Source organism: Stomoxys calcitrans, chromosome 3 (genome assembly GCF_963082655.1).
Source record: "Stomoxys calcitrans chromosome 3, idStoCalc2.1, whole genome shotgun sequence".
In the NCBI taxonomy this organism is placed as follows: domain Eukaryota; kingdom Metazoa; phylum Arthropoda; class Insecta; order Diptera; family Muscidae; genus Stomoxys; species Stomoxys calcitrans.
The window spans coordinates 179,421,519-179,442,638 of NC_081554.1; the positions used below are offsets into that span (position 1 = coordinate 179,421,519).

The 21,120-nt window shown below is 36.2% G+C and overlaps 2 protein-coding genes across 2 annotated transcripts in view; one reads left to right on the forward strand and one right to left on the reverse strand.

Moving 5' to 3' along the window:
- Nucleotides 1-21,120, reverse strand: part of LOC106085066 (lachesin) — a 515,032-nt gene that overhangs the window by 249,915 nt on the left and 243,997 nt on the right. The window lies entirely within an intron of this gene.
- On the forward strand, nt 7,997-9,672 carry LOC106094113 (uncharacterized). The gene is made up of 2 exons (XM_013261298.2): nt 7,997-8,115; nt 8,180-9,672. Exons 1-2 carry the CDS (start codon nt 8,068-8,070, stop codon nt 9,398-9,400), a joined length of 1,269 nt encoding a protein of 422 aa, XP_013116752.2. The 5' UTR covers nt 7,997-8,067; the 3' UTR covers nt 9,401-9,672.

A 21,120-nucleotide genomic window follows, 5' to 3' on the forward strand; every position in this document is an offset into this window, starting at 1 on the left:
AGGCAAAATTTTCATAAAATTTCCTCTAAAAACAAAATTTTCATGAATTTTCCTCCAAGACATAATTTTAACAAATTTTCTCTTAAGACAAAATATAATTTCCATAAAATTCCCTCTAAGGAAAAAAAATTCTATGAAATTTTCTCTAAAGTAGAAAATTTCATTAAATTTTCTCCAAAGACAAAATTTCAATAAAATTTTCTTCAAAGGCAAAATTTTCATAAAATTTCCTCCAAAGACAAAATTTTCACGAATTTCTCTCCTCCATAATTTAACAAATTTTTTCTTAAGACAAAATATCCTTGAAATTTTCTCTAAAGACAAAATTTCAATAAAATTCCCTCTAAGGAAAAAATTTCTATAAAATTTTCTCTAAAGTAGAAATCTCCAATAAATTTTCTCCAAAGACAAAATTTTCATAAAATTTTCTCAAAAGATAAAAATTTCATAAAATTTTCTCCAAAGACAAAATTTTCATGAATATCTCTCCTCCATAATTTAACAAATTTTCTCTTAAGACAAAATATCCTTGAAATTTTCTCTAAAGACAAAATTTCCATAAAATCCCCTCTAATGAAAAAAATTTCTATGAAATTTTCTCTAAAGACAAAATTTTCTCAAAAGACACAATTTCCATAAAATTTTCTCTTACGACAAAATATTCTTGAAATTTTCTCTTAAGACAAAATTTCCATAAAATTCCCTCTAAGGACAAAATTTCTATGAAATTTTCTCTAAAGTAGAAATTTTCATAAAATTTTCTCTAAAGTAGAAATTTTCATGAAATTTTCTCTAAAGTAGAAATTTTTATGCAATTTTCTCTAAAGACAAAATTTTCTATGAAGACAGAATTTTCATAACATATTCTCCTTAGACAAAATTCCCCAAAAATCCATGAATTTTCCTCCAAGATATAATTTTACCAAATTTTCTCTTAAGACAAAATATCCTTGACATTTTTTCTTAAGACAAAATATTCTTGAAATTTTCTCTAAAGACAAAATTTCCATAAAATTCCCTCTAAGGAAAAAAAATTCTATGAAATTTTCTCTAAAGTAGAAATTTTCATGAAATTTTCTCCAAAGATACAAATTTCATAAAATTTTCTCCAAAGACAAAATTTCCATGAATTTCTCTCCTCCATAATTTAACAAATTTTCTCTTAAGACAAAATATCCTTGTCTTAAAGACAAAATTTCCATAAAATTCCCTCTAAGGACAAAAATTTCTATAAAATTTTCTCCAAAGACAAAATTTTCGTAAAATTTTTTCAAAAGACAAAATTTCCATAAAATTTCCTCTAAGGAAAAAATTTCCATAAAATTCCCTCTAAGGACAAAATTTCTATGAAATTTTCTCTAAAGTAGAAATTTTCATGAAATTTTCTCTAAAGTAGGAATTTTCATGAAATTTTCTCTAAAAACAATATTTCCATGAATTTTCCTCCAAGACATAATTTTAACAAATTTTGTCTTAGGACAAAATATCCTTGAAATTTTCTCTAAAGACAAAATTTCCATAAAATTTCCTCTAAGGAAAAAAATCTATGAAATTTTCTTTAAAGTAGGAATTTCCAATAAATTTTTTCTAAAGAAGAAATTTTCATGAAATTTTTTCCAAAGACAAAATTTCCATAAAATTTTCTCTAAAAAAAAAATTTCCATGAATTTCCCTCCTCCATAATTTAACAAATTTTCTCTTAGGACAAAATATCCTTGAAATTTTCTCTAAAGATAAAATTTTCATAAAATTCCCTCTAAGGAAAAAATTTCTATGAAAATTTCTCTAAAGTAAAAGAAAAAGACAAAATTTCCATAAAATTTTCTTTTAAGACAATATATCCTTAAAATTTTCTCTTAAGACAAAATATCCTTGAAATTTTCTCTTAAAACAAAATTTCCATAAAATTTTCTCTAAAGACAAAATTTTCATGAATTTTCATCCAAGACATAATTTTAACAAGTTTTCTCTTAAGACAAAATTTTAATAAAATTTTCTCCAAAGACAAAATTTTCATAAAATTTTCTCCAAAGACGAAATGTTCGTAAAATTTTCTCCAAAGACAAAATTTTCATAAAATTCCCTCTAAGGAAAAAATTTCTATGAAATTTTCTCCAAAGACAAAATTTCCATGAATTTCTCTCCTCCATAATTTAAAAAATTTTCTCTTAAGACAAAATATCCTTGAAATTTTCTCTAAAGACAAAATTTCCATAAAATTCCCTCTAAGGAAAAAAATTTCTATGAAATTTTCTCTAAAGACAAAATTTTCGTAAAATTTTCTCAAAAGACAAAATTTCCATAAAATTTTCTCCAAAGACAAAATTTTCATAAAATTTTCTCCAAAGACAAAAATTTTTCCAAAGACAAAATTTCCATAAAATTTTCTCTAAAGACAAAATTTCCATAAAATTTTCTCTTAAGACAAAATATCCTTGAAATTTTCTATTAGGACAAAATATCCTTGAAATTTTCTCCATGAATTTTCATCCAATACTTAATTTTAACAAATTTTCCCTTAAGACAAAATTTCAATAAAATTTCCTCCAAGGACAAAATTTTCATAAAATTTTCTCCAAAGACAAAATTTTCATAAAATTTTCTCCAAAGACAAAATTTCCATAAAATTTTCTCTAAAGACAAAATTTCCATAAAATTTTCTCTTAAGACAAAATATCCTTGAAATTTTCTATTAGGACAAAATATCCTTGAAATTTTCTCTTAAGACAAAATTTCCATAAAATTTTCTCTAAAGGCAAATTTCCATTACTTTTCCTCCAAGACATAACTTTAACAAATTTTCTCTTAAGACAAAATTTTCATAAAATTTTCTCCAAAGACAAAATTTCTATACAATTTTCTCTAAAGACAAAATTTCCATGAAATTATCTCTAAAGATCAAAATTCCACGACATTTTCTGTAGAAATACAATTTTCAATAAAACAAAATTTCTATGAAATTTCCTCTTAAGACAAAATTTTCTTGAAATTTTCTCTAAAGACAAAATTTTCATGAATTTTCATCCAAGACATAATTTTAACAAGTTTTCTCTTAAGACAAAATTTTAATAAAATTTTCTCCAAAGACAAAATTTTCATAAAATTTTCTCCAAAGACGAAATGTTCGTAAAATTTTCTCCAAAGACAAAATTTTCATAAAATTCCCTCTAAGGAAAAAATTTCTATGAAATTTTCTCCAAAGACAAAATTTCCATGAATTTCTCTCCTCCATAATTTAAAAAATTTTCTCTTAAGACAAAATATCCTTGAAATTTTCTCTAAAGACAAAATTTCCATAAAATTCCCTCTAAGGAAAAAAATTTCTATGAAATTTTCTCTAAAGACAAAATTTTCGTAAAATTTTCTCAAAAGACAAAATTTCCATAAAATTTTCTCCAAAGACAAAATTTTCATAAAATTTTCTCCAAAGACAAAATTTTTTCCAAAGACAAAATTTCCATAAAATTTTCTCTAAAGACAAAATTTCCATAAAATTTTCTCTAAAGACAAAATTTCCATAAAATTTTCTCTTAAGACAAAATATCCTTGAAATTTTCTATTAGGACAAAATATCCTTGAAATTTTCTCCATGAATTTTCATCCAATACATAATTTTAACAAATTTTCCCTTAAGACAAAATTTCAATAAAAATTCCTCCAAGGACAAAATTTTCATAAAATTTTCTCCAAAGACAAAATTTTCATAAAATTTTCTCCAAAGACAAAATTTCCATAAAATTTTCTCTAAAGACAAAATTTCCATAAAATTTTCTCTTAAGACAAAATATCCTTGAAATTTTCTATTAGGACAAAATATCCTTGAAATTTTCTCTTAAGACAAAATTTCCATAAAATTTTCTCTAAAGGCAAATTTCCATTACTTTTCCTCCAAGACATAACTTTAACAAATTTTCTCTTAAGACAAAATTTTCATAAAATTTTCTCCAAAGACAAAATTTCTATACAATTTTCTCTAAAGACAAAATTTCCATGAAATTATCTCTAAAGATCAAAATTCCAGGACATTTTCTGTAGAGATACAATTTTCAATAAAACAAAATTTCTATGAAATTTCCTCTTAAGACAAAATTTTCTTGAAATTTTCTCTAAAGACAAAATTTCCACAAAATTTTCTCTAAAAACAAAAATTCCATAAAATTTAAATCAATCTTACAGCAGCTCCCAAATGTCCTAGACACTATTTGCAGGTCACGACAAGCCTCTACCATACATGACGCTCAGCTAGGGCCTACAGCGAAACACAATGGAATAGAATCGAAAAAACTAGTAAAAAAGTAAAAAGGCATTAAGTTCGGCCGGGCCGAACTTTGGATAGCCATCACCTTGGGTCTTTCTGGTAGCTAAAGCTAAATGTAGACCAATCTGAATCATATACGATACGGATGTCGAAGAGCCTAACAAAAGTCACTGTCCGAAATTTCGGCGAAATCGAACAATAAATGCGCCTTTTATGGCCCCAAAACCTTAAATCGAAAGACCGGTCTATGTGACAGCTATATCCAAATCTGGACCGATCTGAGCCAAATTGAAGAAGAATGTTGAAGGGCTTAACACACTTCACTGTCCCAAATTTCGGCGAAATCGGACCGTAAATACGCCTTTTATGGGCCCAAGGCCTTAAATCCAGATATCGGTATATATGGCAGCTATATCCAAATCTGGCTCCATCTGGCCCAAATTAAAGAAGAATGTTGAAGGGCTTAACACACTTCACTGTCCCAAATTTCAGTAAAAACGGATAATAAATGCGCCTTTTATGGGCCCAAGGCCTTAAATCCAGATATCGGTCTATATGGCAGTTATATCCAAATCTGAACCGATCTGAGCTAAATTAAAAAAGGATGTCGAAGGCCCCAAACGCAATTCACTGTTCCAAATTTCGGCGAAATCGGACAATAAATGCGCCTTTTATGGGCAAAAAAAAAACCTTAAATCGAGGGATCAGTGTATATGGCAGCAATATCTAAACCTGAATCGATCTGGGCCGAATTGCGGAAATATATGGGAGAACCTAACATAACTATCCACAACAACGCCATCTGGCTATGACCGCATCCCGGTGATATAGTGCCGTGTGCACGCCGTGGGTAAATCACGTGTCGGCGATCCGCATGCCCAGCACCTCACCCGTGTCCCTCTGACATAGCAGCCGCTGAGCCCGAGAAGCCGCGCAATCTGTCTATGACTGAAACCCCGTAATTAAATACCATACCCCTGCCGTGAGTGAAACTCGTCTCGATGATTAACATAGGTAGCTCTTCGCCCTTGTCTCTCTAACATGGGAGCCTATAAGTCCGAGAATTCATGACGGCACCATCCTCCAATTACCACAACCCCGTGATTTAGTGCCTAGCTCCAGCCGCCGTGAGTGAATCACGTCTCGGTGGTTAACATTGCCATCCCTTCGCCCTTGTCTCTCCGATAAAGGAGCCGCTAAGCCCGAGAATCGACAATAACGCCATCTACCTTTGTTCGCATCCCGGTGATTTAGTACCGTGTGCACGCCGTGAGTGAATTACGTGTCGGCGATCCGCATGCCCAGCACTTCACAATTGTCCCTCTGACATAGCAGCCGCTAAGCCCTAGAAGCCGAGACATCTGCCTATGACCGACACCCCGTGATTTAGAGCCGCACTCCTGCCGTGGGAGAATCTCATCTCGGTGTTTAACATAGCCAGCCCTTGACTCTCTGACATAGAAGCCTCCGAGCCCGAAAGCCCGCGATAGCACCATCCTCCAACCACAACAACCTCGTGAATTAGAGCCGTAATCCTCCCGTAAGTAAATCACGTCTCGGTGGTTAACATAGGTAACTCCTGGCCTTTGTCCCTCTAACATAAGAGCCTAAAAGACCGAGAATTCATGACAGCACCATTCTGCAACGACCACAACCCCTTAATTTACTGCCGTGCTTCTGCCGTGAGAGAATCATGTCTCCGTGTCCTTTGCCCTTGTCTCTCTGACATAGCAGCCTCTGAGACCGAGAGTCCGTGACAGCGACATCCTCCAACGACAACAACCCCGTTATCACGTCACAGTGATCAACGTAGCCAGTCCTTCGTTCTTGCCCCCCTGACATAGGATCCGCTATGCCCGAGAATCCCCGACCGCACCAATTGCCTACGATCACAATTCCGTGATTTAGTGCCCTACTCCTGTCGTGAGAAAATCAGGTTTCGGTGGTAAACTTAGACAGCCCTTCACCCTTACCTCCCTGACATAGAAGCCTCTGAGACCGAGAGTCCGCGACAGCCCCATCCTCCAACGACAACAACCCCGTGATTTAGAGCCGTAGTTCTGTCGTGAGTAAATCACGTCTCGGTGGTGAACCTAGATAGCTCTTCGCCCTTGTACCTCTAACATGGGAGCCTATAAGACCGAGAATTCATGATAGCACCTTCCTCCAACAACCACAATACCGTGATTTAGTGCCGTACTCCAGCCATTAAAGAATCTCATATCGGTGGTTGGCAAAGCCAGCCTTTCGCCCTTGTCTCTCTGACATAAAAGTCTCTGAGCCCCAGCCCTATGACCACCACCCCGTGAGGTCATAGAAGTCTCTGGCCTTTCGCCCTTGTCTCTCTGACATAGAAGTCTCTGAGACCCGTGATTTAGTGCCTAGCTCCAGCCGCCGTGAGTGAATCACGTCTCGGTGGTTACCATAGCCTCTGAGCACGATAGACCGCGACAGCCCCATCCTCCAACGAAAACAACCCCGTGAATTAGAGCCGTAGTCCTGCCGTGAGTGAATCATGTCTCGGTGGTGAACCAAGGTAGCTCTTCGCCCTTGTACCTCTAACATGGGAGCCTATAAGACGGAGAATTCATGATAGCACCTTCCTCCAACGACCACAACACCGTGATTTAGTGACCGCATCTTGGTGATTTAGTGTCATGCCCTCGCCGTGAGTGAATCACGTCTCTAAAACCAACATAGCCAGCACCTCGCCTTTGTCCTCCGATATATGAGCCGCTGAGCCCGCGAATATACCCACGTGCCGTCTACCTACGATCATCACCCCGTGACTTAGCACCGTATCCGTGCTGTGAGTGAATCAAGTCTCCAAAACCAACATAGCCATCACCTTGCCCTTGTCCTCCAGACATATGAGCCGCTAAGCCCGCGAATACACCCACGTGCGGTCTGCCCATGACCATCACTCCGTGACTTTGTGCCGTATCCGTGCCGTGAGAGAATCACGTCTCCGAAAGCAACATAGTCAGCACCTTGCTTTTGTCCTTCAGACATAAGAGCTGCTGAGCCCGCGAATACACCCACGTGTCGTCTGTACACTACCATCACCCCGTGAGTTAGCGCCGTTTCCACGCCGTGAGTGAATCACGTCTCCGAAAGCAACATAGTCAGCACCTCGCCTTTGTCCTTCAGACATAAGAGCCGTTGTGCCCGCGAATACACCCAAGTGCAGTCTGCTTACGACCATCACCAACATAGCTAGCACTTCGCCTTGTTCTCCAGACATATGGGCCGCTTAGTCCGCAAATACAACCGCGTGCCGTCTGTCTACGACCAATACCTCCCGACTTAGTACCGTATCCGTGCCGTGAGAGAATCACGTCTCCGAAACCAACATAGTCAGCACCTCGCCTTTGTCTTTCAGACATAAGAGCCGCTGAGCCCGCGAATGCACCGACGTGACGTCTGTCCACGACCATCACCCCGTGACTAAGTGCCGTGAGAGAATCACGTCTCTAAAACCATCATCACTCATTGATATATGAGAAGTTTGTTCCTGTTCCTTAATGGAATGTTCATGGGCAATTGGCACCAAGACACCAACTTAGCCAATAAACTTTTTATTTTCCCTTAATTATCATACTCCCCTCATTGAAAATATTTTTACCATCCCTGATTGTAACCCAACCAAAGACATTGGCAAGTGATAACCCTTGCTGATCCCAAGAATGTGAGTCTTTTACTACTCAACGCCAGCAATAAATAGAATGTTCAGTTCAGTATTGAGAAGAACATTTACAGATAAAGGTTTAAACTTTGAAATTTAGTGAGAAAAGAAAAATTAAAAAATAATGAAAAATTTCCTAACACTAACGTTGATGGTGGCCATCAACTTAAAAGTTAGTTCACTCAAATAATAAAAAATAAAAAAATTTTATTTAAGAAATTTTAAATATCTTCCAGTTATGTCTGTCTCTGGATACCCCTTTGGTTTCGAAAGATTTCCAAAAAGATTTTCTGCAGGAAATGAGTGCGGTTATGAAAAATTCCGCTTTGGAGGTGCTTAATAAATATCTCAAGAACATACAAAGGCCTGCCTATGTTAACGGCATATTTGACGAAGCCTTAGATTTGGCCTTGAAATCCAAGAAGTTGGAGACCAAAGTGGTTTTTCTCAAACAATGGTTTGATATGAGCGAACAACAGAATGGCAATCGTGAAAACCTTTATGGTCTACGCAATGTTCACTTCCTCAAGAAGCTCAAGGATAAGCTCTATGTGCTGCAGGAGGAAAGTTTCGAGGAAATGCATAATCTGCGCTATTACTATCTATGCCAGCAATTTAATATGAGTAGTTCGCAGGAAAGGCAAGAGGAGCAGAAACATCATCATCTGTACTCAGAAGATATCAAATTGGCTCCCATCAATGAACAAAATGTGGCTGAGATTTTGCAAAAATTGGGCCTTAAGGATAATCACACCATCTCCATAAGTGTCAAGGATTTTGGCCAGCAGCTCTATAGCAAAGTCAATAACACCGGGGCAGAATTAATCAATGATTACTTGTGGGTCATACGCAAATTGCTGCAAGAGGTCTTGGAGGCCAAGGAGGAGGGCGAAGAGGTCGAAGGTGGCAAACTGGCTGTTAAACACAATGAGGCCTTGGAGAAAGTGCTGCAGGAAATCGATATGCTATTGAATACCACCGATTTCTATAGCAAACGTCAGCGGCTCTATGATTATTTGCAAAATAATTTGGCTATGGATTTTGAAGAATTTCAAAATACAGAAAATTCCCAACAGGATTTGGTGGGCATATTCGAGAAACTCAAAGCAAAGGGCTTAGATCTCATAGTGGCCTTCCTGTTTAGTAATGTGGAATTTGCCGACCATGTACACCAGCAATGGGCCGCCATGTTGCCCAAGGCTCCGCTGACGTTGTTCGAGGAGAAGAATGGCTCGCGTCAACTGGCCGAGATACAGCAGTTGTATGAGTCGTTTAAAGAGGATTTTGAAAATGCATCAAAATATGATGCCTATTTGGAAGCGGTTAAATTGTTGCATGAGCAGACACAAAGCTCTAAGGCTGACACAACGCATATTTATGAGATGTTGTATAGTGCCTCGCAAAATGTTGGCAGCACTCGGGTGGTTTTAATGAATGAGAAATGCAAAGAGGTTTAGCCGGAAAAAGGAGATGGCATAGGAGGAGAGGAGGAGTGTTATTGGATTCAAAGCAGTTGCCCATGTTCCCTGGACCAACTTGCACTTGAATGAGTTGATTTGATGACGCTGGTTTTGTTGCCATCGCCACTGTATGATGTTAAATTACAATGATTTGTAATGTGTTGCTGAGTTGCTAAATTGTAGCATAGTTTTAGGCGCCAGTCATAGTGTAAATTCGTGTATGGGGATATGGGAGTGTTGGAAAATAAAATTTCACATCTAATAAATTTTTTTTTTTTTTTTTTTTTTTTTTTTTTATTTTTTACTTATACGTTATAAAACTTACAATTAGTTTTTATAAACGCCTCAGCGCCATTAGGCATAATAGAGGCTAGTTGGCAAAATAACAAAATTCAATTATTTTAATACAATGTTTGATCAGTAATAAATTAAACGATGTTAAAGGTTAATGATCTTATTAGAAGAAAATTAATTTAATTTACAAAAGTGTTTCAGTTTGTGTTTTAAGGTAATTCCTTAGCAATCTTTTAAAAATTGAAATTGGGTTAGACTTTATATCGCTCGGTATATCATTAAACTCATGACTGCCAGAATATTCTACTCTCTGTTTTGTGGTCTCTGTGCGGCACAATGCTACTCTCAGCTGTTGATTGTTGCGGGTGTTGAATGAAACTTGGTTTAGATTAAATTCAATTGTGTGGTGCCCTATGTGGTGAATGCATTTATATACGTACAGAAGAAGCTGCAACTTATAAATTCCATGAATTGGCAAAATAGTTGGAAAAACATTGTCGTATAATGAAACGGTGGGATAAAGTAATGGTAAGTTTGCAACAGTTTTCAGAGCTTTGTTTTGAAGCCTTTGCAATGATTTTAACTCGCCTGTGTTCCTGTATGCATAGACCACAGCCAAATAGTTAAGATGGCTCTGTATTAATGTTTGATAAATTAGATATTTGGTTCTTTTGTCAAACTTGTATTTGAACTTATACAACAATCCAAGTGCTGGAGATATTTTCAACTTTAGCTGATTTATGTGATGATTCCAGTTAAGGTTTGACTGCATATATATGCCCAAATATTTGACAACATTCACTTCGTTTATAGTTTCTCCATCCACAGTGATGCTAAAGTCCATATTATGGCCAGGGTATGGTTTAAATCTGATTAATTTAGTTTTCTTTCTATTTATAAACAATTTGTTCAGTCGCATATACTCAAAAATTAATGCAGAATCTCGTTCCATATAAGTTTTAACCACGGTCGTGGACTTGTACGGATAAAAAAGACATATGTCATCCGCATACATAAATAGCCGTCCTTTTAGCTCCAAATTGCATAGGTCATTAACATAGATTAAAAACAGCAACGGGCCTAGTACACTGCCTTGCGGTACACCATGTTCAATAGAAGCCAGTTGGCTTTTACTGTCCCCCATTTGCACAAATTGTTTTCGATTCACCAGATAAGATTTGAAAAGCCGTAGTACACTACCGCGAATGCCATAAAATTCCAGCTTCTTTAATAAAATGTTGTGATCAATCATATCAAAAGCTTTAGATAAATCAAAGAAGATGCCTACTACGCCATTGTGACCTTTATCCAACATTTTGCATATATAGTTTTGTACATTAATAACAGCTTCGTCAGTTCCACATCCTCTGCGAAAACCATATTGACAATCAGTAAGTATTCGGTTCGTTTCTAAGAATGCAGCCATTTGCCGATGAATAATTCGTTCATATATAATATTTATAGATGGCAACACAGAAATAGGTCTTAAATTTTCAATAACTGTTGAATTTCTACCCTTAGGAATGGGTATTACCTTATGTATCTTAAGGCTTTGTGGGTAAGTTGATGTCGCTATCATGCTGTTAAAAATGTTCAGCAAATAATGATTGACATTGCTACTGCAAACTTTGAGTACGTTGTGCGGCAAATTATCATGACCACAACTTTTATTTAATTTAAGCGCTGAGATTTCACTTTCTATTTCACTTTGTGTGGTAAAATGTAAATCAAGATGGTTTTGGTTGTAACATAGGGTTCCCAATGAATTGCAACTGTCTCCTGGGTACATCGGTATCATATTTTTTAGATTTATAACAGACTTAAGAAAGAAAGTGTTACATAACTCGGCCTTCTTCCTATCATTCGTTATGATATTACCATCATCATCTTTAAAAGATAGCTGTGTTTTAATATTTCTTCCCAGAGTTTCATTTAAAAAGCGCCATGTTTTCTTTGGATTATTTTTGATGTCAGCCAGATTATTTATATAGTAATTATTCATTGAATTTCTTGACGAATTTCTAATAACTTTACTGATTCTTTTCAATTGGCTATTTATACTGTCATTATTGCGACATTTCCTTCTTAATTTCAATAATCGATTCTTATAGTCAATCAATTTCAAGAGATTCCCATTTATCCATGGTGCAATGGCATTTCTTTGGTTTACATTTAGGGGTTTTGTGACGGTAGAACAATCTACAGCAGTTTTTACATGCGTAACAAAATTATTAAGGTCCTCGGTGGGTGCTCCCAAGAGAGAAAGAGTCTGAAGGTGGGAATCAATAGTAGTCTTCAATTTATCATAATCGCAAAAGGAGTAATTATGTCTGACAATATTATCTAACTGTTCATCAATATTCACTTGGCAGTAAATTAAATTGTGATCAGTTAACATGCATCCAACCGCCATGATTGACATGGACCCTAAAATATTCGAATACACATGGTCAAGACAAGTACGGCTAACAGGTCTTGTTATCATTTCATGGCAGTTTCTAAAATCATAATTCAACAGCATATTCGAAACAGCACTGAAATTTTCGTTATGCAGCGCATCAACATTCGCATCACCAGTTAAAACACAAGGTGTTCTACCATACGCATAAAGTAATTGCTCCAAAAAATCAACAAATTTGGATGAATTACATTTTGGAGATCTATAAAACGAAATATAAGTGACTGGCTTTCCGTGCAGTTTAACATTATGGAGTTTTAGAGCAATTGAATCAATCAAGTCCTCACTTTTGCATTGAGAAACTGTAAAATGCAAATTTTCCTTAACAAATACTGATGTTCCGCCATAACCATCAGATCGGCAACAATGAACAGATGTATATCCTGGAATGTTATATATACCAACAACATCCATTTTGAACCAAGTTTCTTGGACCGCAATTATCGTAGGCAAAGCAGAAATTTTGGCAATCATAGTTTTAAATCTATTAAATTTTGTTATTGAAGATATACTTCTAATATTTACAGAAAATACGTTGAAAAGTTTCCTATTTGAAATTTGTATATTATTGAAATCCGAAAGATTAGATATATAATTATTATTCATCATAAAAAAAAAAAAAAAGATATAAAATATTAGAACAAATTCTTTAATATTTAAAAGCTACTTATGATGGTGATTCATACTCGTTGTCAGATTCCTCTACACGTATCATCATTTGCTGGGATCGACGTTTCTGGGGCTGATGCGTAGTTGCTTCTGCCAATAATTTATCCACTTCATCCTCATTCTTCAAAAGTCTTGGCTTAGACAACTCACTCCGTTTTGCGAAAACCTTATTATTTGCTGTGTAAATAGCCCGAAATCCAACATTCTTCAATGACTTTGCGTATTTAAATAAATTCATGGTTTCTTTGCTTGAAAAATCACTAACAAAGATATTTTTAGATTCCTCTTGAGCTTTTAATTTAGGTTTAACAGCCATCAGTTTCGATTTTGCAATTCTCGAATTGAATTTAACGACCACAGTCTGGCTATCATTCTTCTTCTTGTTAAGAAAATATGCATCAGAAATGTTATCAACTTTCATTTCAACGCCAAATTTAGATGACAACTTCATTACAGCATCAACAGCTGTTTCATTCTCAGTTGGTTTGATACCAGTTATCAGACAATCATTCTGCACTCTTTGATTGTTTAGAAATTTCACTGTCTCTTTTAGTGTACTCACTTCTGCTCTTAGTTCCTTGTTTTCCTTTTGTACCAGATCTATTTTTTTCTTGTTCTCGCTTACACCCTTCAGAATGTCATCGTACTGCTTCGACATAAACATCATAGTCTCTCTCATTTCTCTTAATTCATCCAGTTTCTTTAACTCCATTCTCATAGCATTCAATTCAGCTGCTACAGATCCATTGCTGTTGTTGTTGTTGCTTTTGCTGCTGCTGTCGCATACATGACAAACAAACTCCTCATCTTCATGTGCAAGCAAGTGGCGGAATTGCTTTTTGTTAAGCTTCGTACAAACAACATGAAAACTGTTGTTGCATTTATCACAATCAATGCTCTCTTCGTCTTCATCCACCTCCAATTTGCACTCAACACAGACATTTTTCTTCTTTAAAACACTACGTCTGCTTGTAGGCGGCATATTTGAACAATTTCAAGTGACCTTAGATTTAGCTTTTGTAAACAATTGGTTTTTGAGACACAATCGCTTTTTAGAACCGAAATATTTAAATTTAATTTCACAACGATTGAAAAGCAATAAAAAAGTCAACTTTTCAAGAACAGTGATGCCAACACAAATAAAAGAAAAAACTTAAAGAATTAAAAGCGATCTAAGTTCGGCCAGGCCCAATCTGGGGAACCAAACACCATGGGTGCTGCAAAAAAAAAAAAAATTGTGGTACAAATTGAAGTTTCTAGGGGCCCTAGGAGGCTAATCGGGAGATGCAAGGTATGCCTGGTTAAAGACCGACTTGGAAAATACTAACCATATATGTTGGAAGTCATAACAAAATATTAAGAGCCAATTTGGATAGTTTGGTTTATAGAGATACACTAACTGTTCCTTTAGCGCCTATTTACGACCTAAAGTTTTTTTATAACCAGTAAAAGCGTGTTAAGTTCGGCCAGGCCGAATCTTGGGAACCCACCACCATGGACTCTGCTAAAATATGGAAGCTATATCTAGTTATAGAACGAATTGGACCGTACTTGGCGCAGTTGTTGAGAGTCATAACAGAACACTATATGCAAATTTCAGCCAAATCGGGTACAAATTGATGCTTGCAAGGGCTCAAGAAATCAAATAGGCAGATCGGTATATATGGGAGCTATACCATGTTCTTGACCGATTTAAACCGTACTTGGCACAGTTGTTGGGAGTCATAACAGAATACTATGTGCAAAATTTCAGCCAAATCGTATGAAAATTGAGGCTTCCAGGGGCTCAAGAACTCAAATCGGGAGATCGGTTTATATGGGAGCTATATCAGGTTCTTGGCCGATTTTTACTGTACTTAGCCCAATTGTTGGAAGTCGTAACGGAACACTATGTACAAAATTTCAGAAAAATCGGATGAAAATGCAGGCTTCCAGGGGCTCAAGAAGTCAAATCGCGAGATCGGTTTATATGGCAGCTATATCCAATCCTGAACCGATAAGGCCCATTTGTAATCTCCAACGAACTACATCAATATTAAGTATCTTTGCAAAGTTATAAGTTGATAGCTTTACGCGTTCGACATCTATCGTGATTTCGAAAGACGGATGGACGGACTTGGAGGGGGAAACCATCGCTGAAACTTTTTTTTCAGATTTTCTCGCCAGGATCCGAACCCAGGCGTTCAGCGACACAGGCGGACATGCTTACCTCTGCGCTACGGTGGCGTCCATCAATGCTTTATTGCGAATTGCAAATTTGCCCATGAACATTTTTTTTATTATTATTATTTTATTATTATTATTTGTTTATTATTTCTATCAATATTTCATTTTTTTTTTTTTTTTTTCTTATATATACAAAAATACATTTTTTTTGAGTTTCTATCTATAAGATATTTCAGCAAATGAGCATGTATGTTATTTATGAAAGCAACTTAAAAGTACATAATATATTAGGAAAAAGATAGTAAAAAACCTAAATTTAATATCACAATATTTAAGTTTAAAGAAGTTTTACAAACGGTTACTAATTTTAACTATACTACTTGTATAGTAGAAAAATAGAACCCGCTAAACCAAACTTCTCAGATGACTGTAGGTTGACCTTCTACATTTGTCATTAAATGTCAGTGTCATATCATTTATAAAGGTTTCAATCAGTTTTTGTTTGGACTTACGATGCAATTCTGCTGTGGGATATCGTCGAGGAAGATTGTAAATAATCTTGAGGTTCTTATTCTGAATAATTTGGATCTTCCTCCTGTGAGTCATCGCACAGTCATTCCATATCTGGCACCCATAAGTAAGTATAGGTCTTATACACATCCTGTAAAGCATCAATTTGTTCCTAATGTCTAACTTGGACTTCCTATTCAGTAATGGAAACAGTGCACGCCCACATCTCACAGCACTAACACATACACTGTCTATATGCTGCCTAAAAGTCAATTTCTCATCAAGGGTAATTCCAAGATATTTTATCGTCTTTGAAAAAGGTATTTCCCTTCCATTTGCCATCAGTTTACGCGTAGGTTGTCTCTTGGGAGATTTATTAAAAGGGAATAGTATCGCCTGTGACTTCTGCTCATTTATTTTTATCTTCCATTTTGAAAAATATTTAGATGCCGAATTTAGTGCCCTTTGCATTCTACCTACTATCGCATTCGATACTTTCCCTTGACAAATAAACGCACTGTCGTCAGCGTAGAAGGCGATGTCGCTTTCTCTGGAAGGCCTAATGTCTGAGGTATAAAGCGAGTATAAAAGGGGAGACAGAACAGAACCCTGGGGAACTCCAGCAGGAATGGTTTTTATCGACGATTGTTGACCTTCAACATCTACAGTGAAGCCTCTTTCGGTAAGGAAATCATTTACCAATTTAATCAAATATAATGGAAATTTCATTTTATTAAGCTTATATAGTAAACCTTTGTGCCAAATTGAATCAAAGGCTTTTTCGATGTCGATAAAAAGAATTCCTGTCGAATGTCGTCTTTGCTTGTTCTGACGTATCATTTTCACAACTCTTTTAACCTGATGAGTTGTGGAATGTTGTGCTCTGAAACCATACTGGCAGTCATGGATTAGGTCATTTTCTTCCACAAAACTCTGAAGTCTGAGAAATATAATTCTCTCAAAAACTTTGCCTATCGAGCTCAAAAGGCTGATGGGGCGGTAGCTGGTAGGTGATTTGGGGTCTTTGCCCTTTTTATGAATCGAAATGACCTTTGCTATTTTGAAGGGTCTTGGAAAAACCGAAAATTTAATACAAAAGTTAAAAACTTTTACTAAGAACCTTACAGCCGAATCTGGCAATTGTTTCAATAATAAATTACTAACCTGATCAATTCCCGGTGACTTACCATTCCTCAGACGACCTATCAGAAATGCTACCTCTTCCTGATTCGTAAAGGATGTCATATCGTCGTTCGGGGTCGAGTCCTCCTGTATCGCCTTTGTCGTCAATTCCACTTTTCCTTCCATTGTACTCATCATACCCACCGTCGTCCGATGAGCATTTACGAAATGCTCAGCGAGAATTTCAGCTTTCTCATGATTACAACAAATCATCTTGTCGTTATAAACCAAATCTCCTATTCCCCTATTTTGGCCCTTAATACGCCTTGTAACCTTCCAAAAGTTCCTACTGCCAATCCTCAAGGTAGATAAAAAGTTACCCCATTGAATGTTTCTACTTCTATTCATGCCAATTGCAATCATCTTATTAATTTCCCGGACCACAGCCTGGTACGTAGTTCTTAAACTCTGATCCGTACTCCTCTGAGCCATTCTTCTGAATTTGTTCCTGGTCGAAATCATAAGCTTACATTCAGCTGTCATCCTAGCACTGCCTGTGGCTCTGGGACCATGAGGCACTGACTTACTGCAGGCCTCACCCAGCAAATCCACAAAACCCTCAATCGTCTTGTCAACGTCACGAAGTGATAATTCACAATTAAAAACATCAGAATTGCAAAGTTCTAAATCCAACAATGACTTGAAACGTTGCCAATTGGCCATTCTAAAATCTGGGTATAATTTTATGGCTTCGTTGAATTTCTCGTTAACCGTAAATGTTACAGGTACATGATCGGAATTTAATTTGTGCGGATGCGTTTCCAGGTCGGTAAAAACTAAAGAGGAATTTGATAGTAGAAGATCAATTGTTGACGGTCGTCTGATGGTTTGATTTTGGGGAAATCTTGTATGACTAGGTGGGAAATATATATAGTAGTTTGATTTATTTTGATGGTCAAATAACACTTTTCCGGCCACATCGCTATCAGCGCAATTCCAGCTGGTGTGGTGGGCATTAAAATCCCCAGCAATAAAGAATTCAACATTTGCAGACGTCATAATTTCGAGATCACTTTGGAAGTCAGAAGTGTAACGCGGGCAATATGCTGCAACAAATTTAACTTTTGCTTTACAGAAATCTACTGAGATACATTTGTTTTCTATGATTTTCGTTGGAAACGAATTTTCAACCTTGTGTTTGATTGTATTTCTAACTGCTATGGCTACGCCGCCTCCGTGGGTAGTCCTATCAGCTCGGTGTATAACATATCCAGGGATTACAAATTTATGTATAGTTTTCAGAAAAGTTTCATTTAAAAGAACGATGTCAATCGAGTAGTCTATGATAAACTGATGTAGTTCTTGTGATTGCGAATATGTTGTAATGCCTTGACAATTCCAATGCATTATTTTGAGGCGTTCTGAAGTATTTTTATATAGCATACTTCAGCATTGACATTATAACGTTGAGCTGCTCGATTTTGGTTCTACAATTGCGTAGATCTGAAACCGATTTTGTGAAAATCTGGAACAGTTCATCTATACTGAAAAGTTCATTATGTTGAGCGTGTGGAGGTTGAGTTACATTGGCGTAGCTTGTGCTGGGATTATTATTTAAAGGTTCATGTTGGATAAAGCTTGAGTCATTTTCTTGGGGCATCGGATTTGGTTGACGACTAAATGCTCTAGATTTGTTAAGCATTTTTTCACGAATCAGCATATACTCTTTACGGCACGGGCATCTTGGGTCATCGGCTCGATGGCCGTTGTTTTTTAAGTTTCTTTTTATGCAATTGAAGCATTTGTAAACAGCGGGACTACCTTGAGTTGTTTTATTTACTTGGCAGTTTGCAAGGTCATGCTCTCCTCCGCATGCTATACATATACTCTTACGGTAGCAATTTCTTGCGCCGTGGCCATACATAGCGCATTTATTGCATTGTGTTGGTCCCTTATTTCCCTTATGGGGCTTTCTCCAGTGCACAACGATACTGCACAAACGTCTAATTTTTAAGACTTGCGATTTTGTGTTTTGAGAGCGGTCAAAATCTAAAGCATATAAAGCATCATCAGCTGATGAACGAGAAGTTGTAATTTCTTTTATGTTTACAACATTAACATTGTATGAATTTTTGAGCTCCTCTTTTATTTCATCTACTGGAATGCGGGGTAGACCATAAAGAACTAGCTTGAATAATTTGGTGTCCTTATATTCATGAGTAAAAAATGTGAATTTCTTTTCCACTAGTTTATTCTTAGCAAGTTCATAAAGAGCTAGTGAAGGTGATACAATTTTCGTGCCTACGGACATTCTTTTAAATTCATGCGATGTTCCGATTAGTTGGTACACTGTTTGAAAAGTATGCACTGGATCAACTACGATTGGAGGAACAACAATTTTATATTCCCGCACTTCTCCCTCTTCTGACTCACTATACGTGTCATCATCATCGAATGTTTGTAAAATGTTAAACATGTTTTCATTTCTTTTATGTTTTTCTTTTGGGGCTCTGCCCATCATATGCTTCCTTTTCAACGATTGCATTGAAGACACTTGTTTTTGTTATTGTAACTTTAGTCTGGATTTACTAACAATTTGTTGTATTGTTGATACTGTTATATGAATGGGTTGTTTTTGGTTCGTCACGATCAATTATGTGGAAGGGAATCCAACGCACAGCGATAGAAACAGACGTCTGATTGCGATCAAAGACAGCATGAGACTGCCCATGAACATTCCATTAAGGAATAGGGGCATCTCTCAAGGCTGTCCGATTCGAGTTTAAATTCAATGATAAGGTGTCTCCTTTTAATAGCAGAGTCTGAACGGTGTGCCGCAGTGCAATACCTCTTTGTGGTGAAGCTTTTACATGACTGCCAAACCAGATGGTACAGTACCTCATATATGTCGCCAGCACTAGGAGGGATAACCACCGCTGAAAAATGTTTTATGATGTTCTCGCCAAAACTCGAAGCCAGGCATTCAGCGTCAAAGGTTGACATGCTAACCTCTGCGCTACGGTGATCCCTGGTGCTTTATACTAATTCCAAAGTTATTTGGGATTTGTTGGACTACATGTAACCGATATTACGGCAAATAATTATCGTATTTGAGATGGTCAGTTCCCAAAGGGAGTGGTTGTCCAGTAGTGATAGCTTCCGACAAGCTTTACGATGAGAATCACCAACTTCGCCACTGACGGTACTCAAAATCTACCGAACCACCACGAGCATTGTTGCCAATTATAATGTAGCGCACTCATGCATTAATGCCAACCAACCTTAAACAAAGAGAGTATCAAATTACACTAAGCAACAGCCAACATGAGCGAATGCTCAATCGATAGTTAAGCATAAGCAGCAATGTGAAAATCCACAACCAAGGTGGCCAGCGAACTCTTTTCGTTGTCCGGGCCGCTAAACACTTTCGCTGACATTACTACAATTCTTTTACTCTTTTCGGGACTATGCAAAAGCGTTGACCTTATAAAGAAATGGACTTCATAAATGCACTAAATGCATACTTTGTACAAAGAACTTACATGTAAGAAATATTTGTATGAATTACTAAAAAGTGTATTGAAAAAGATTGATTTTGGGCAACCATCGAATAACGCCAGCAGAGCCGATCATTTAGTACAAATTCGATGGCATTTCTCTAAAAAGAGACATTCTAGTTCAAGGCAGGGTTAAGTTTTGGGTTGCCACCATCATGGATTCTGCTAAAAATATTGGGTTGCCCAAAAAGTAATTGCGGATTTTTAAAAAGAAAGTAAATGCATTTTTAATAAAACTTAGAATGAACTTTAATCAAATATTGGGTTGCCCAAAAAGTAATTGCGGATTTTTCATATAGTCGGCGTTGATAAATTTTTTTACAGCTTGTGACTCTGTAATTGCATTCTTTCTTCTGTCAGTTATCAGCTGTTACTTTTAGCTTTCTTTAGAAAAAAACTGTAAAAAAGTATATTTGATTAAAGTTCATTTTAAGTTTTATAACAAATGCATTTACTTTCTTTTAAAAAATCCGCAATTACTTTTTGGGCAACCCAATATACTTTTTTACACTTTTTTTCTAAAGCAAGCTAAAAGTAACAGCTGATAACTGACAGAAGAAAGAATGCAATTACAGAGTCACAAGCTGTGAAAAAATTTGTCACAGCTAACTTGTTGTTTCGCCCGCATATTTTATTTCTACGGTACCCGTCATATCTAATGAGCTTTCCCCAATCCACCACCGGGCGCCCAAGGGATGATTAATTTACATGTGTTCATTATTGAACTAAACTCCCATATAGGTATGCACATCAAAGTTCAGATTTGACTTTTTGATAAATAGTCAACATGGCCATAGTAAAGGGTGATTTTTTTGAGGTTAGGATTTTCATGCATTAGTATTTGACAGATCACGTGGGATTTCAGACATGGTGTCAAAGAGAAAGATGTTCAGTATGCTTTGACATTTCATCATGAATAGACTTACTAACGAGCAACGCTT

Coding starts and splice junctions, on each gene's coding strand:
- LOC106094113 (XM_013261298.2), top strand. CDS start 8,068: ATGAAAAATTTCCTAACACTAACGTTGATGGTGGCCATCAACTTAAAA. Junction 8,116..8,179: donor TGGTGGCCATCAACTTAAAA/GTTAGTTCACTC, acceptor AATATCTTCCAG/TTATGTCTGTCTCTGGATAC.